At 38.5% G+C, this 15,066-nt stretch overlaps 2 protein-coding genes across 9 annotated transcripts in view; one reads left to right on the plus strand and one right to left on the minus strand.

Moving 5' to 3' along the window:
- LOC107220245 (calcitonin gene-related peptide type 1 receptor) overlaps positions 1 to 15,066 on the plus strand; it is a 182,970-nt gene that overhangs the window by 131,376 nt on the left and 36,528 nt on the right. For all 8 annotated transcript variants that reach the window (XM_046730968.1, XM_046730964.1, XM_046730969.1 and 5 more), the window contains one exon: positions 3,485 to 3,595. In XM_046730968.1, the coding sequence (XP_046586924.1) occupies positions 3,485 to 3,595 (111 nt within the window). The remainder of the gene's footprint in view (positions 1 to 3,484; positions 3,596 to 15,066) is intronic.
- On the minus strand, positions 8,787 to 13,762 carry LOC107220250. Its single transcript, XM_015658762.2, has one exon. The coding sequence runs from the start codon at positions 13,177 to 13,179 to the stop codon at positions 9,538 to 9,540; it is 3,642 nt and encodes a 1,213-aa protein (XP_015514248.2). The 5' UTR covers positions 13,180 to 13,762; the 3' UTR covers positions 8,787 to 9,537.

Genomic DNA, 15,066 nt, shown 5'->3' on the forward strand with positions numbered 1-15,066 from the left:
TTACCTCAGCTGTCATTGTGGTTTATTCATTGCCTGTGGGAAGAATTTTTCAAGTTTAAGCATAATGCAAACATTCCGAAGATGATAAGAAAAATAAGGCATTTATTTAGCCGAGTAATTTAACTTTCAGTGGTATATGGACGTAAATAACTTTCTAAGAACGTTACGGGGTCAGAGAATCGAGTTTCTGTAAGTAAACCGTTTGGCCAAGTTGTAAAGTTGAAACTTTTCACACGCGAACTTCGTAACTCCGAGTCCTACTACCAGGTAGTATTACTTTGATTGTTTCCCACACATTCGATAAAAAAAAACAAAATACTGAAGATTCAGCAAGCTTTTAGTTCTTAATCCTTGCAATAACGAGGAGTATCGTTTATACCGTTGATTAATTAATTAAAAGAATACCTGCGTAAAAAAAATAGGGAAAGAAAATGAATGAAGAAAAAAGGACGGCAAAAATTGTGAGGGATGATGATTATTAGCCTCAAGAAAAATGCGTGTAGTCCTAACTACTGTTCAAACATTTTGTCATGCTACCCCCGAACGCATTGTCTCACTTTTTAATCTTCGCTCGCTGACTCGTTAAATCCGTAAGGCGGGATTTAGCCCCGCTATTCAATTACAACGAGACAGTTTTTATCTGGTTTTGGAAAACTGGACGTAAGAAATGGGATCAGCTTTTACTTACGTGGAGGAATTCCTCGTAGTCTATTCGCTGTCTTTAAAAACGTTTAAAATAAAGTCTGAAAAACTCAAATTTCGGAAATCCTTCCTTCACTTGTAACATACCCTAATCAAATTTTTTTCCTCCCCTTTTCAAACGAGAATCTGAATTATTGAGAGTGTAACTTAGGGTAGGAAATGTAAGGGATGACCCGCTTGAAGGGAAGCGTGTTTAAGACGATAAAATACCCATATAACAAATATTTTAATACAATTATATTTTTTAATGTGCTAAAACGTATAGCAGAATAAAGAAGACTCCAGCACTTTTCTCGTATGTAAATTTAATATAAGATAATAGAGAAAAGAGAAAAAGAGAGAAGTAAAAGGAGCGTGTAAGTTTACTGAAATTGGATACTACCCTCAAAAGGAAGGTTATTTTTGACAAAACTTTTTCAACTCAACACTCGACACCGCTTTTATTATTAAGTGGGGGCCCCGAGGGTGCGAGGCATCGAAGAACAGACAGGTGTCCAGTTTCTAAAGTACTCTGTGACTAGGGGTAAGATTTAGGCAGCGCGTTAACAGCGAAGTTACGGGTCTTACGCCTCCCGGAGTTTATGTATATCCCTAAGCCCCGCAGCTCGAATATACCAATTCGGGATTTAAGCTGTTACCACGTTGGAAGTTTCAGATTTCAAAGGATCATATTTTCTCTCGAAATATATTACATGTATATACGTGAGGAACAAAATCATCAAATTAGGAAGCTGCTTGAACAACTTTTCTCTGGGTTATACCAATTTGCCTCAAAATCTTCCGACACTTTTGTTCTGAAAAAACAGGTCTTGTCCAGAAGCTGTAGTGAAATTAATTGAAGGAAAAACGTGAAATTTACCTAAATCGCACAGTTTTTTTTACGAAACACGGCACAATCTCTGTTCAACCTTTGATATTCGGTGTAATAAACCAAGAATAAAATTATCCTTCACGTTTGAATTTCAACGGAAGATAATTTAACGGCCCTTGTGTAGAAATTCTTAATTGTTCTTTTCCGAGCTTTAGTTTGAATCCAGTTTAAAAATCGAGAGTGAAATTAAAAACGAAGGCTGCTAAAGCTGTTTATGTACCGAGTTTCATGAGGAACGTTCAAATTCATCACGTCAATCAATTTGCGTTTGTAGATTGTGCTTACCTGGATATTATTTTCCTCCGGCTTGTTTTACAAAAAGCTTTTACAGCCGTAAAATTGGTGCGTTCCGAACGGTTAATTATATTCTAATTGCCATTATAATTGGAGCTCAGTTGTAGCTAATGAGAACCGCTAACTGGCAATTTTGTTCTGCTCACTTTCAAGTTCCACGACATCGAATTGAACCGTTGACATTTTCTCAAATCTCGCGGCACGTTGCGAGTGCGAGCGACAAGTTACTGACTGAAAGAGAACCGTCCAAAGTAAGAAATTAAGCATACGAATTTCTGCAAAATATTGTATCGAGGTGAATTTTCAAGCTTTATTATAACAGGGTTTATGAAAAAACAATTTCACCCGCTATAACGGAAACGGCACCGCATCTGCAACGAATGAATATTCATTTGTACGAGAGGAACGAGGCGAGTGTCAACTGAAATTGTAACCGCAGAGCAGAGAGAACTGCATGAGAAAAATGAGGACGACATACCGAAACGTGGAGATGAGAGGATGTATGAAAAAACTGATATGAAATGTTGCAAGAAATACTTCAATGTTTCGAGATATAGCGCAAAGAGAGAATATTTATGATCTAGCTCGTAGGTTTAAAAAAAAGTTCACGAAAATTCGTGATTCACAGCCGTCTGTCTGCCAACTCATTTCTCCGGATAGAAGCCAGTGAGTTTCGATTGCTTGGAGGCAAACTGGGGCGAGAATAATTTCCTAAACGACGGGGAGAAACAGCGCGGCGTTATAAAGGACACTCGGTTATTGGACAACTTGTTGATATAGGTTGGCGAAATAACAGCTCCTCTTTCTTCGAGTGTCCGTACTTCAACAAGTTTGCCCCATTTATTCTCATATATACATATACAGGTATAGCGTTTACCCCTCGTGTGTACGACTCGTGTTGTCTCGAATTTCATCACAACTATTCTTCTTCGCCGGTAATTGGTTGTTAAATTACAAAAATTGCTAAAACTGTGCGTGATCATTGACTGCAAAATTTGGAGCTTGCCGAAAAAGATGAACCCTAAAATAGGATGATAAATGCCCAAGTTACAATACCGAATTGTATAATTACATTGAAGCCTCGACCACGTTTCACTCATTTTTCCCCTATTTTTCATCGCTCAATTTCTTCTGTTGCCCGGAGGGACTTTGATATTAACATAACAACCCTTTAAAGACGGGAAATTTCCGATGAAGCAATTTTAACAAGACCCTCTCGTCAAAGAGATTTTTCAGTGGCTGAATTCGGTTCTAACGCGGGGATTTTTAAGTTTAAAATGATCCGACCAACTTCACCGCGTAGTCATACTCAAACCGCCACTTTGAACCTTCAAATTCCAAAGTTGTGATCGAATTTTGTAACCGCCGAAAAAATTTGGAAAAGTTACTTCGTCAGACATTCTTCGTTTCACGTCGGGTTAATATAGTAATTGTATCAAGCCTCTCAGTCCCTGGACGGCAGAAAATATATAACTAGTTTATAAAATTCTTCGAAATATGATGGATATTTAAATCACGCAATGCTTAGCACACTTCGGTGTATTATATTTTTTTATTCAAATATACTAGAATTAGTCTCAATCGATTCTCATGCAACTGAACCATTTTATTTTCCAGAGCCTTATTGCCCGGGGGTTTTCGACGGCTGGTCTTGTTGGCCAAATACACCGGCTGGTACGATAGCGTTTCAGCCATGTCCTGATTTCGTCACAGGATTCGATGCGGGGCGTAAGTAAAATTTCAGATTCACAATACACGGAGTTGAACGCGTGAGGAGATTTCTCCGAAGCCCCGATTTCACGCTAAAAATTCTTACGTCGAGTCAAGTGAAAAGACTTGATAAAACATTTCTGAACTCTCTCTTTCTCTCTCTCTCTCCAAAATTGAACCTCGCAAAATTTTTTTGTCCTTATTTTCCGAGGTGAAAGAAAAAATTTCTTTTCATTGTTCGCCTGTCACGTTTCGGAATAGTATCAACGAAACGAAACAAACAGTTTATCAAACCCTCGTTAAAATCCAACCGTTACTCTAGGGTTGCTCTTTTTACGTATTCCGGTATAACACAATTATTTTCATTCTCATCGCATCATTTTTCGATGGCAATTCGTTTCTCTATTCTAGCTGCTTCCATTTATTTTAATGAGCAACTCGACTCAGGACGATCTTTCTTCTCCTGCGGCTCGCTTTCTATTCAGAACAATCCACGACGCCTCGTTAAACCGGAATGAAACAACCCTGTCAGAAAAAACGGATTCCTCATTCCATTATCTTCGAAGGCAAAACACGGATTCAAAATCGAATATAGAAAGTCTACACGAATCCTTCGTCGAGCTCCAAATACCCATTGCCAAGTAACTTATGTCCAACTCTATTGACCCCTACAAATATCGTTTAGTAATAATTGACCGTGTTTTTGCAAAAATAATTTAAATTGCTCACTTCCATACGTATACTTATCGTGGATATTATTTTACTGTAACACAATTATTATAATTAATATTATTTTACGATAACACAATTATAGAAATCGGTAGCAGACTAAAACCACACAAGCTAAAGATAAGATCCACGTATACGAACTTGATTAACAACTAAACTTTATCAAAGTGTATAATGATTAGAGAAAACGTGATTCTCACTTTCGGCATATTCCATCTATATTCCACGTACACGGGCTGCTTCGTTGGCTGGATGATCCGAGGGGGTTGGAACTTCGTCCCTTAAATAATCCGCATTATACCTACCCACGGATGAGACTCGGTGAGCTACAGATGCCATAATATTGTTTCACCAGCTCGTCGACTCACGATGTGACTACTTACTTACACGCGTTACGTTGTACGGATACGCTTTCCAGGGTAGAGCTTGCAGGTGATAAAGCGGCTCGAAATTTCGGTGCCAATGTACACTCTTGAAGCACGGGGCTTACCGGCCTCGGTTACCCGAAGGAAGTTACGCCGAGCTCAGAGCTGACAATAAGACGGGATGTCGGCTGTGTAACGAGTAGTTGCTCCAGCTCGCTCTGAGTCGAATTGATAACTAAATGAGAGAATTATGTAAGAGACGTGTGGGAGAGGCACAGAGCTGGCAGACAGAATCGATTCTCGAATCTTGAATTGCGAGAGTCTAAGAATTCGGTACCTTCTCCTTTCAATTATTACAGTCGTATCTTGGATTTTATTCGGCCGGGTCACGTCTTCTTAAATTTTCCGACATGACACGAATCGTAACCAACCGATATTGCCTGTATTCGCCGACATTGTGATATTTCAAATTCTTCAAATTTTTCCTCCGCGTGAAAAAAAAATGAAAAACTATACAACATAACTATTAGTATAGTACTGTTTACGTGAGACGAGTAGTGTGTTGCAAAACTAATGATTTAAATATGAATTTAAAAAAACACACAAAAGCAATAAAATTTTGCTAATAGTATAAGTAGACCTTTTTAATAAACATCTCGTGAATCGTCAAAGTCAGGCGCAGTTCACTCTCTGCTAGTGGATTTTTTTTTAATTTAGCACCAGCCACTTTATGACCACTTGCACCTGCACTGCTACAAACTTCAAAGTTTAGACGAAACCTTGTCTGCAAATATTCTGAAAATGTACGTCGCATCAATCATCTAGTTAACAACGTTATCATGTAAATGTCTTAATTATGTCAAAACCGGGGTAAACCTGGCTTCTTCGGTCTGGCGGGTCTATAATTTCTGACAAAGTTTGAGCTCAATTTGGGATCCATCGTATAAGAGGGGCCTAGAATTCGAAGCTCAGTCTCTTTCCTTCAGTGGAAAGGTTTGACACTGTTTAATATTCCAAACTTGCCATATCCAACCCTGTTTGAATCGAACGTTTCAACGGAACCCGTAATTTGCGAGGTACTAGCTGCACTTACCCTGGAACAAGTTCTACTAATGGAACAAGTGACGGAATATTTCGAAAAAATTAACTTAACGCTTCGCGAAAGCACCTTAAATTCAGTTGGGCCTGACGTAAGTCTTAAAAGGATGCACAAGACTTTGGCTCAGGTTTAAGAATACCTGCGTACAAAATTTCAAAGAAATATAAACTAGTCCAACCCACGGTGAACGAATGTTTGGTCGTAAACATAAAACCGTTTGGTTTTTCAATACGCGAAAGCAGTTTTTTCAATGGCACTCGTAAGAAAAGTTACCTGACAACTTCATAATATGATGCTGATAAATGAATGATCGAATGAATCGATCTTCGACTTGAATAACTGACAATGTACTTATCGAAGGATGAGACTGCGTATAACAAAAAATGCCATGCCGTTGCTATAAAATGAATAAATAAATAAACGAATACGTATGAATACTGCAGGACAAAAATAATGATCGTCAAAGAGTATCAAGGGCAAAATTCAAATGGATATTATGCAAATAATAGAGAATAACCGAACAGTACGTATATATTTGAATACATAAACACTAGAACATAATAGAATAGAGATGAAGGAGAATACAGAAAAAAAGGGATGTGTCGCTTCATAATTCATTGTGATATTTGATAGTATATTTAGCGTATTGTATACATTAGAAAAGTTTAATAGCATATGCAAAAAATAGGCATACCATTTAATCGCTTGCACCATATCGGAAATAGTTTGCTGGGTATCGAAATAATTATCGCAAAATTACTTATACGGGGAGACAAATTTATTAAAAAAAAATCGAAAGGTAAAAAATTGAAACTAAGTTGAGGTTTAGTTCAGCGAGGCGAAGAAGTAAATACGTAACTCTAATTGTCACATGCGACGTAAATATAATATCTGCCGCGTAATCGCCTGCGTATATATTAATATATAATGTTAGTAAAACAATGGATCCAGTAAATTGATGCAACTAGCAGACGACCTAAGACCTTTTTGAATTTATTCTGTACAATTCTTCTTAGAGTAATCGGTAAAGCTTACAAAAATAATGTCACATTTTCCAAAGCACGATAGCAAATTGCTGGGTGGGGGTGAAAAACTCGAAACTTGAAAAAATCGACGGGTCGAAAACCCGAAATTTAATAGATCCGAATTTTAAAACAACAAATGATCAGCGTACCGAAGTTGGGATTTTCGATAAATCACTCGGTAAAATAACTGTTTCCCCCGAAAGTTCATTTAACCGAACGCTCTCTTATCCGAAAAAGTATTTTCAGAACAGTTGGAATTACGAATGACAAAAGCACAAAATGTGGAGATACAGAAAAATGAAAGTTCCGAAAGTAAAACTTGAGAGCGGCTAATACTTCGAATAGCCGCAAAACCGTAAAAATTAATTGTCGACAATCAAAGTTCAGAAGGAACAAAATTACAATCCGCAAAATGCAAAAGGACCAGAAAGCCGAAAGGCCGCAATACGGTTGTCATAGTCACGTAGACTTATGCTAGATGGCACCAGACACTGGCCATCGGATACGGGTAACGTTGCAGAGAATATATGAGTTTCTGATGTCATCCAACCTTTCGGTATTTTGGCCATTCCGTCTTTGACGGGTTTCGGGATTTCGACCTTTCGAGTCTTCGGTCAGTCGTTATTGATAAGTTCGGATTCGTAGATTTTCGACAAAGGCACGAGTCTGACATTTGAAAAGTAGACTTTTCGACTGTTCGGTATTTTCGCAATTTAATATTTTGCTTCTTATGATCATGGCCATCCTCAAGGAAAAAAATGTCGATATTTTTGCGCTCTCAATTGTTATTTTTCTACAAGTCGTGTTTTCCTATTTATGGTCTTTCTACGTTTTCAACTGTCGGTAGTTTGACTTTCGTGATTTCGTCTCGACGACTTTTTGGTCTTTCGTATTATCGCAACCCACGCAAAGTGCTTGGCGCTACGATCACGATTTTCCTATAGTGACTTGGAGTCACAGTTGCTAATTGTCACATGTTTTACCATCGTCTTTAGAAAATAGTGAAAATTATCGAGAACAGATTTCTATAACAATTGGCAACTTTGCGAAATACTACGCAGCATAGGAATTTCTGATAAAATGCGGATCGATCCCTAGACTGCGAGAAAAAATATTGAAATCTAGTCGTCATTTTAATAAATCTTCCAATAAAATGTCTCTCCGTGTATCAACTTACAATCTTCCATTTCTTCTGGGATACCGAGTCCTGCGGACCATCCGGGGTACAACTCTCATTGTCAGCCATCCAACCATTACTATTTATTGATTTTAAGGTAATATCTGCACAACTTCATGCAACAATCCGAAGTAAGGATGGTCGATCAATACGAATTGGCTTAAATGGCATTAACTAATAACAAGGAATTGGCGAAAAATTTCAAATTGTATCCACCTATAACCACGATGTCGTATTTTCTAAGAAGATAATCCAGTTCCTAAACTAGGAGATTGCAGTTCAATACGAAATAGTCTACCAATACCATCCATTACTGTGCATAATTTGAAGACTTTGTAAAATTCTTAGAGACATGCTACTTTCCTACCACGTACATCTTCCATGGCTAATATCGGTCGTCCGATACTTCCGAGGTTTGAAGTTTCATTCTTAGGTAATCCATATTCCATTTGCGCCTGCATAAATAAAACTTCATGGCCTGCGGCTATTATTATAACGTGATTAATTAGGCGTGAGGAGTCCAAATCGCGTCACTGAGTAACAATAAGAATTCTAAAAAAAAAACCTTGGCCAAAACTCAAGTGTAACGAAATAAAGTAAAATTGTAAAAGATTCAGACCATCGGTACGCAACATTTTATACCGCAAAATACACATAGACTGCGGCTTGCCCTAAATTTCCGTATCAATTCATTAAATTTCGTTTTGGAAATTGGAAAAGAAACCAAAGCAACGTATAATTACACTAACAATACTAGTTCATGACAATTAGTGAATGAGGATACAGGTTCTAAATAGTGGGCATTGTTTCGTACAAAAATCGTTTCATTTTGCAAAATATTGAGCGTAATACAGTAGAAACATGAATAACATACGTGAGTAAAAATTAACATATTGGTCCTTGTATACCGTGCAGTATTCAAGTGAAGAAAGGTTTGTCACACAAAACAAATGCGTGTATTAAAAACTGTAAAAAAAAAAAAAAAAATATAAATATATTTCAAATTAGGATATATTTTCTTGACCGAATTGTAGAAAGTCAATCGCAGTGGAAAAATATGTAGAATAAGTTTTCGAGTTTTATAAACTCAAACAATTCTTGTAAAACATAAACCAATGTATAATACTACTATGATCATCTATTGTATAGATTGTTAAGTGCACAAATCAAGTAAGAACCAAAAAAAAATACTGAAATTCCAAATATCCATTTGCTTCTGAGAGAAAAATTTCAAAAGCTACACGGATTAAAAAACAAATGTCCCAGCAGGTCCACTAAAATTTTTGAGTTGATTTAACCATTTTTTAATGTATTACTAAGTGGAAAAAAAAAACTTTAAAATTACAAATTAAATGTTGATATGAAATTTCACATGTTAAAATTACAAAAATGTGTGTCATATTCATCTAAAGAAATGTAAAAAATAACACAAATATAAAGTGGACCTGCTGGAACGTTACGTTTAGTTAAATTTTTCCAACAGTGATATAGTTGCTCGCATAACAATTCAGTTTGATCATTCGCTCGATATCACAAGTTTTGGAATTATTCGCAGGTCAGATTGATCAGTGCTCAAGGCAGTCGGAATAATCGAATTTGACCAAAGATTCGTGTAGGATTACCAAGATACCGGGGTGACTGGATTTTCGTAAGTCATCTATAACGGCCTGGAGACGGTCATTGTGCTTTTTCCATTTATTGTCGGATAACAAATGTGTAGCAATAAGAGTACAGTGAACCTGCCCTCTCTGGACAAGCACTTCGATGATATTCAGTATGATTTCTTCAGTGCTCTCATTTTTGTTGAAATTGCGTGACGATAAAAAAAATGACAATTGTTTCGATAAAGGAACAATGTATTCAGGAGTAAAAATCTCGATAAGTGTTGAAATCTTCTCCGCTATCCTAGTACCAAAGTCTACCGAGGTCGTTGACCTCCTGAACTCGATCGAAAAAACAAGATTCAAGTAAGTAGTAGCATCTTGATACGGTTTCAGAGCAGAGTTAAAAATTTGCAACATGCTCTCAAAGATTCTTACATCATATTCATCGATTGGTTTATTAAGAAAATTGCTGAAAAATCTGGAAACCATAAAGTTCACTGGGTAGAATTTGAAACATTTAGGATGTGATTTGTCCCAATGCTCTTTTACGATTTCCCGAAAGAAATTTCCAAAGAATTTAAACCTCGCCTCATTATATCTATTCGTCGCAAGAAGATAACTGTCTATAGCAAATCTTTGACCGACATTAAAAATAACTGAATTATAATCAAAAACAAACAAATGTTTTACTATCAAACTCTGGGAATAGTCCTCAGAAAGAATATTAGTAGCGGCAGAATCTATATTACTAATCAAATCGCACGCTAGATTTACGTATACCATCGGAATCTTGCCCTTCTCTTCCATCGATTCCATTGTTTTGAGAACCGTAGTAATGTATTCGTTAATATACTGATTAGGCACTTGAGACAATTTTGTAAGCCTTTTGAAAACTTCGTCGTCGTCGGTTGCGGTCAAGTTTTTCAAGCACAGCGTAAACATACTCCAGGTACGAGAATCTGGCTGATTGCAGAAGACGTTGAAAATTTTGTCGAATACCACCGCTCTGATCGAGGAATGAGTTTGGTTGATCCACAGCTCGGTAAGGTAGGTGAATATTTCGTCAAGAGGTGCGACCAAGTACATCAGTCTGACCCCGTGTTTCATCACCGAGACTCGACGTTCCGTCAACATCTTTGCGAATGGCATTACTCTGACGATTGGTACATGATGGCATACGCTTACTAGTGATCGTATCGCTGCTTGTAGATAATCTCCCACGCAGAATTTTCCAATAAAATCTAGGGAGACCGGCGGATTTACCTTCTGTATGTTTAAGGTGATGGCCCTAACCATTGCGTAGTTAGATTTTGCTTTGGGGTCATCCATGTCAATTTTATCATCGCTAGGTACGTAAGGTTCAAATATTTCCGTGAAAGTTTCACCATCGGACAGTAACGCCAAGGTCGCTATCGATACATCGGATTTTGTTGGATTAGGGTATCTTTTCAGAGATTTTCTAAAGATGAATATGGGTAAGGTTTGGTACCATTGACATCTTTTTATAAAAATTGATAACCACTTTTTACGTAAATCTGATTTTTCTGCATTATTTAAACACTCACGCCAGTATCGTAAGACTCGATGATATTGTGTGTGTAGCATGTCACAAGTGATCTTCATATTGAAGGTCCAGAAATTAGGGAGATCGCAAATCCACTCGTTATACAAATCGAATTCGTTTTTTCTGACCAATAACAGAATACGCTCCCTTGAATAAAGATCATCACGGTTCTTTTCAGTCAACACGAAATCTTTAATTTTTTCAAAAATCCACGGATAATCTTTGATGGAAAATTTTTTCATTCTTCCCCTCGATTTCTTGATACGTTTGTTATGATTCCAGAGTGCGGTTGCGAGGCAATAAACGATGTTGGCAGTTGATTCGTTCCAAATTTCACTGTCGAATGGATATTGCTTCGGTATATTTTTTATCATTTGGTCCAAAAAAAGCCTCTCCAATTCAGGATACTCCTCGAACATATTCCAATCTTGATAGTACGACTTCATTTTTAAGTCAATTAAAAATCGTAGGTAATTGTCCACGGGACGGTAATTTATCACACAGTAATAAAGAGCCGACTGTAGAACTTTTAGTATGGCAGGAACTTGTCTGATTGTGAAACAATTTTGGTGGAACTCTACTAGCTGGATATATTTATCCAACACTTGCCAATGCTGCACGTGGAGCTTTTCTAAATCAAACCACTGTGTAAAATTCTTTATACACTTGTAGAAGACGAACTTTTGATCATTCTTGTGTTTATCAAATATGTAATTCAACACACCGTAAAATGCTGGCTTGTCGTCGTTAGCCTTGCAAGTGTAAATTAGTTGATACAACAGTTCAAGACGTTTACCGGGATCCGAAGTCTTGGCTAATTCACTTTTTATCATACCGAGTGCTTCGAGCGTGGGTAGGTAACATCTCCAAGACTTTTCGGTATTGTCAAGATACCATTCCGTGTCGTCCTCGAGCTTCATTCTTGCCAGACGGACTCTGTCTACCGCAGGCAGGATTTTTAGGAGATCGCATGTGATTAACGACTTGCAGGTGAGTAAATCTTTTCCGTACACGGTTTTAAAGGTATTGAGAATCAGAGTCGCCTTGTTTTCTTCCGGTTCGTAATATTCAAGAACGGAGCTGACGTCACTGTAGCGGAAATCTTCGATTTCCGGAGGAAACGTGTTTTTGAACATGTTTGCAAAATCATCATCGGACAATTTCTGACTGACTATTTTCAGGGGGAGTAGTCTCAAGTATCGATTTGGCTGTTCGACGAGCAATTTCAACCGCTTTCTAATGAATTTGCGAGACGCCTTCTTGCCAAGTTTTACATTCAGCAATAATTCATGCGTATTGTAAATCTCGATAAAATCGTCGAGATGTTTGTTCGCAATTTCGGGTAAGAAATTTTTATAGTCTTGAATATTGATCTTGTGAAAGACCCTCGTGGTTTTATCGGTCGGATAGCTTAGTTTCAAGTACTTTATCACTAGGTCCGGATGCTTTCGGTAAAACCTCTCTACAGCCTTATACGGTAGCACAATATTCTTCTCGGTTATCATTTTCCACGCGAACTTTTCCTTGCAAGCTCCGAGTAGCGGGACGGCCTGACTAATGCCATACTGTTCGGCCACGGCTGAGAAAAATTCCGCTGCTACCGCAGTATTCTTCAAATGAATTCCCAAATTTTTTATTGTCTTCAAGCGAGCGTAGAGCGATATGTGTGGAAAGACTTTCGTTGTGAAGTAGGCCGCGTTTATGACTTTGCTGTTGGATCCTTCGAAAAACCAGGTGGCTCGAATGACTCGAGCCACGACGACGATGTCGTCGCTTTTCAAGGCATTGATTATCCCCTCGTAAGATCGCAGAAGCTTCGCAACCTCGACTTCAACCAGCGGCTTCAACGGCTTCGGAAAATCTGGATCCGATACTCCAGGATCCTCTGAGGAAGATTCGCAGTCCTCGTATCCCGCCATTTTCCTTGCAGTGGTATTGATTGTCCGTTGTTTTTCGCCGGAAGTGCAACCCGCGATAGCCTGAATGGCCTTCAGATAGGCTGGCATTGTTTCTATGTCTGGACTATCACGCTTGCTCATCGCAACTCGATGCTCGGAATCCCTCAACGTTAACAATCGCACATCGGATGATCACTCCAGTTTTCTTCCGTCCCTCAGCTTCCAGTCTTCACAGAGTTCACAAAACCAAAGAATCACTGCACGGCTCTGCCAACCGCAAAATATCGAATCAGCTTACAGTGACAGATTGAAGTCGATCACTGCAAACCGCCAAGTGACCCCGAGTACAGCTCGAGAATATCCATCCGTGATTGGGCGCGTCGGTAAATAAAAACTCCACACAACGGTAACCAACGGCTCGAGTAGTAATCGAAGAAACGTAAATAAATGTCGCTGCCGGACCGGCCCGCAAGTCGCACGAGCGATGCTGTTCCTGCCACGCCAACAACTGTCACCACGCTGCGTAAGATCCAAGCTGCTTCAACTGCCAGCAGACGATTACGTTGTTGAACGTAGATTATATCATGACCTTGACGCCGGCCGTCTCCACGATGCCTAGGAAACACGCTGCCCGTTAACTCTCACGACCTCTGCCACAACCATGTATTTTCATCCACACTTCACGGAGGTGTGTCTCGGCTGATCGTTAACTTTCGCCCTGAATTGACGCGAGATGGCGTTGCGGATGGGGCGAGTCGTAGCGCCGTGTTCGGGCTGCGTCCCGATATTTTTTATCTCTTTTACGCCGCCGAATTCGTTACTAGCTCTGCCTCTGCCCTGTGGGGAGTTTTTAGCGTTGCCAGCTATTGACGGAACGCATCCTTAGTAACCCAGTTGGACGGTACAACTGAAGGAAAAAATTCTTTGATTATAATACAGCGTTTTCATTCGATGGTAATAAGCTGAAAAATTAATATTCTTCTGCTGGTTTTCACATATCTTAGCGAGCATTTCACTGCCGCGGTGTAAGAAAACGGTTCTATCATCGAAATACTTCTTTCGCCATCATCGCGAAATCATTCTTTCTCCAACCAGTAATCTTTATTCACTGCGTAGAAAATACACTGCGAACAGCGCATTCATCTATCCAGCGTTACCGTTTCTCTTTTGTAAAGTTGTGAGCAATCTTGGGAATACCGTGTTCGCTGTTCGTCAAAACTTTTGCCCTCGGATCATCTGCTTTGTGCAGTTTGAACTGCTGCATCATCCAAACACTCGTATGTTAAAACAGAATCTTAAATCGCTGTTTCACTTTTTTTTTTTTTGGTTATTCGTGTAAAAAAGCGACCTTCAATAATGTTTTACAATCTTATGCAACCCCTTTAATTTGAATGCAGTACGTTTAAAAATATTTTCAATCATCCTACTCGTGCATGTACCGCAGAATCACAAACTCTTTATGGTCTAACATATTTTCGCAAAATAAGATTCGAGATCGCACAGAGTTGGGCATCTTGACACATTCGGAAGCTCCTCAACACAGCTTCAACGGATTTTTATACTGTACCGTACAACATGTTCATTTTTCTATTCGTAATTTAAGGTAGAATAACAAAGTTCCAGCGATAAATCGAATTAAGTATCACTCCGGTGATAATATCAGCAGATATTTTATTATCTTACGATAGATGCAAAAACCTAGTCCAGGCCACAACGAAGTTTAACTTTGCATTTATTTTTAACCGACTCGTCATAGCAATGCTCGACCAGTTTCAATTGAAAAATATTACCTAAACTTTTCCAGTGTAACGGGTATCTTGTAGCATTTTAGCAAAAATATACCTATATGTATAAAGTTCCGAGTTAAGGGCAAAGATGCTTGATTGCGAGGAAACCTTTTTCAAGTAATTGATATGGAAATAATCAAGAAGTCTACCCTTCGTAAAGCATGCAGTTCAAAACAATCTTACGCAAATATCTCAATTCCGTTCCAACTGAAGTGAATCAAACTTCCGCGGTATATAAAAC

This window comes from Neodiprion lecontei, chromosome 2, assembly GCF_021901455.1.
Source record: "Neodiprion lecontei isolate iyNeoLeco1 chromosome 2, iyNeoLeco1.1, whole genome shotgun sequence".
NCBI classification, from domain to species: Eukaryota; Metazoa; Arthropoda; class Insecta; order Hymenoptera; family Diprionidae; genus Neodiprion; species Neodiprion lecontei.

Excerpts from the sequence above, each read along its gene's own strand:
- LOC107220250 (XM_015658762.2), bottom strand. The coding sequence starts at position 13,179 with ATGAGCAAGCGTGATAGTCCAGACATAGAAACAATGCCAGCCTATCTG.